The 1,933-nt window shown below is 54.2% G+C and overlaps 1 protein-coding gene across 1 annotated transcript in view; it reads right to left on the bottom strand.

Annotated features, from left to right (window-relative positions):
- Positions 1–1,662, bottom strand: part of LOC135595066 (flavonoid 3',5'-hydroxylase-like) — a 2,127-nt gene extending 465 nt beyond the window's left edge. The window contains exons 1-2 of the mRNA XM_065085576.1: positions 756–1,662; positions 1–337 (exon numbers count right to left, since the gene is read on the bottom strand). The exon at positions 1–337 is cut by the window's left edge and continues 465 nt beyond it. Coding sequence (XP_064941648.1) covers positions 1–337; positions 756–1,643 — 1,225 coding nt within the window. The 5' untranslated portion in view covers positions 1,644–1,662. The remainder of the gene's footprint in view (positions 338–755) is intronic.
- Between the last annotated feature and the right edge of the window lie 271 nt (positions 1,663–1,933).

Genomic DNA, 1,933 nt, shown 5'->3' with positions numbered 1-1,933 from the left:
GGGGATGCTCCCACACGTCGGGGTCTCTCCCGATGGCCCATACGTTGACGATGAGCCGTGTGTTTGGGGGGATGTGGTAGCCGTCCACCTCGCATGCCTCGAAGGTGTAGTGTGGGACGCTGAGCGGCGTGGAAGGGTGCAGTCGTAATGCCTCTTTGCAGATGGCTCGTAAGTAGGGAAGGTTTGGCATGTCAGACTCTTCAAGCCTACGGTTCTTCCCGATTACTTCGTCCATCTCATCTTGAGCTCGCTGCAGGATGGTTGGGTTCCTTAGCATTTCTGCGAGGGCCCATTCGATTATGATGGATGATGTATCGGTTCCGGCAATAAACATATCCTGCAAGGAGAAGTTGGTGTTGGCGTGGTAGCAAACATGCATGATGAACTTATAAAACAGGAGAGCCTCCAATAAAGTACGCATTAGGGTAATATCTTTTCCCCTCCTGGGAGAATCTTATGTGACTCAAATAATGGTGCCATAATCGAGAAGACAACGTAGGAATTCCTGCGGAGCACATCTGCTTACGTTTTGTGGCTCTCTATCTGTATGTATATCTAGTGCTGGTTTGGTTGCAGGATCCAACACCTGTTCTGACAGGATATTTACCATCACTCTTGGTCAAATGATAACGATGACTAGAGATAACAGAAGGAACGTTTTGGAGATAGGGGGTCAATAGAATTTGCGTCCGTCGTTAATTGGCTGTCCGTAACGAAGAAGAGGGGGGAAGGAGAGAGAGGGTAAGAGAGCTAACAGAGATAAATCCCTTCATGTTGACATCAGAAAGCGACACCCCATCAGCGTCAACCCTGTTGGCCATCACAAGATCCAGCACGTCCGGCCTCCCCTCGCGCTCGTGCGCCGTAGCTTCGTGCTCCGCCATGAGCGACGTGATCAGAGCGTCTAACTTCACATGCACCCGGCGCAGCTGCCGCTGCACTCCCTGCAGGTCCATCCACGCGATCGCCGGCACAAAGTCGCCGATGCTGAACTTCCCCGACCAAGCTAGCAGCTCCGTGATGGCGTCCTTGAACTGGTTTGATTCCTCTCCCTGCGACTCAAACACCCGCCGCGACAGCATTACCTGCCCGATGATGTTGGCGCTGGCGCACACCATTGCCTCCGACACCATCACTGGCCGCGAGTTCCGGCTGGACTCGAGCATGGCGCGGAGCATGCGACCGATTTCGTCGCAGCGAACCGGGGCCCACTCGGTCAGTGCCTTGCTGCCGAGAAAGTGGAGGTTAGCGAGCTTGCGGAGGAGCTTCCACCGAGGCCCGTAGTTGGCGAACACGAAGTCCTGGCCGTCGTAGGTGACGTCCTTCCCGCTGATGGGCAAGGGGCGGTTGGCGAACTGAAGGTCGAGCGCCTTGAGAAAGGATCGGGAGGCGCCAGCGGAGGACGCAACTACGACCCCCGTAGTGCCCATCCTGAGGTACATGATGGGGCCGTAGCGCAAGGCGAGGTTAGCGAGAGAGGCGTGGGGCATCGGACCGATCAGCGGCAACGCGCCGAGGATTGGAACGCCCGAAGGGCCAGGGGGGAGCCGGAGCCGACGGATGGACTGGAACCTGCGGCGGAGGAGGAGGTGGACGACGACTCCCAAGAGGATGCCGGCGATGAGAACGATGTCGAGAGCCATCGAGATGGTTGTGGTGCGAAGCGATGGTATTGAAAGTGGGTTAGTGATGCGTATATGTAGACAGAGAGCTAAGGACGGCAAAGAATAGCCTATGGAAGGGCCGATGTCATGTTTGGTGGTCTCAGCGACACCTGTCGTCGGAGACAGTTGTTTAATTGAAACCCACAACCCACAAATTGTAGCATGAGTTATTGATTTCAGCATACATTATGTGATTGCTAGAAAGCTACAGGACATAAAATTTCAGAAAAAAGGTAATATTGAACTTTAATAATTTTAATCACATTCAG

This window comes from Musa acuminata, chromosome BXJ1-2, assembly GCF_036884655.1.
Source record: "Musa acuminata AAA Group cultivar baxijiao chromosome BXJ1-2, Cavendish_Baxijiao_AAA, whole genome shotgun sequence".
NCBI lineage: Eukaryota > Viridiplantae > Streptophyta > Magnoliopsida > Zingiberales > Musaceae > Musa > Musa acuminata.
This window is presented reverse-complemented; position numbering and strand designations above follow the sequence as displayed.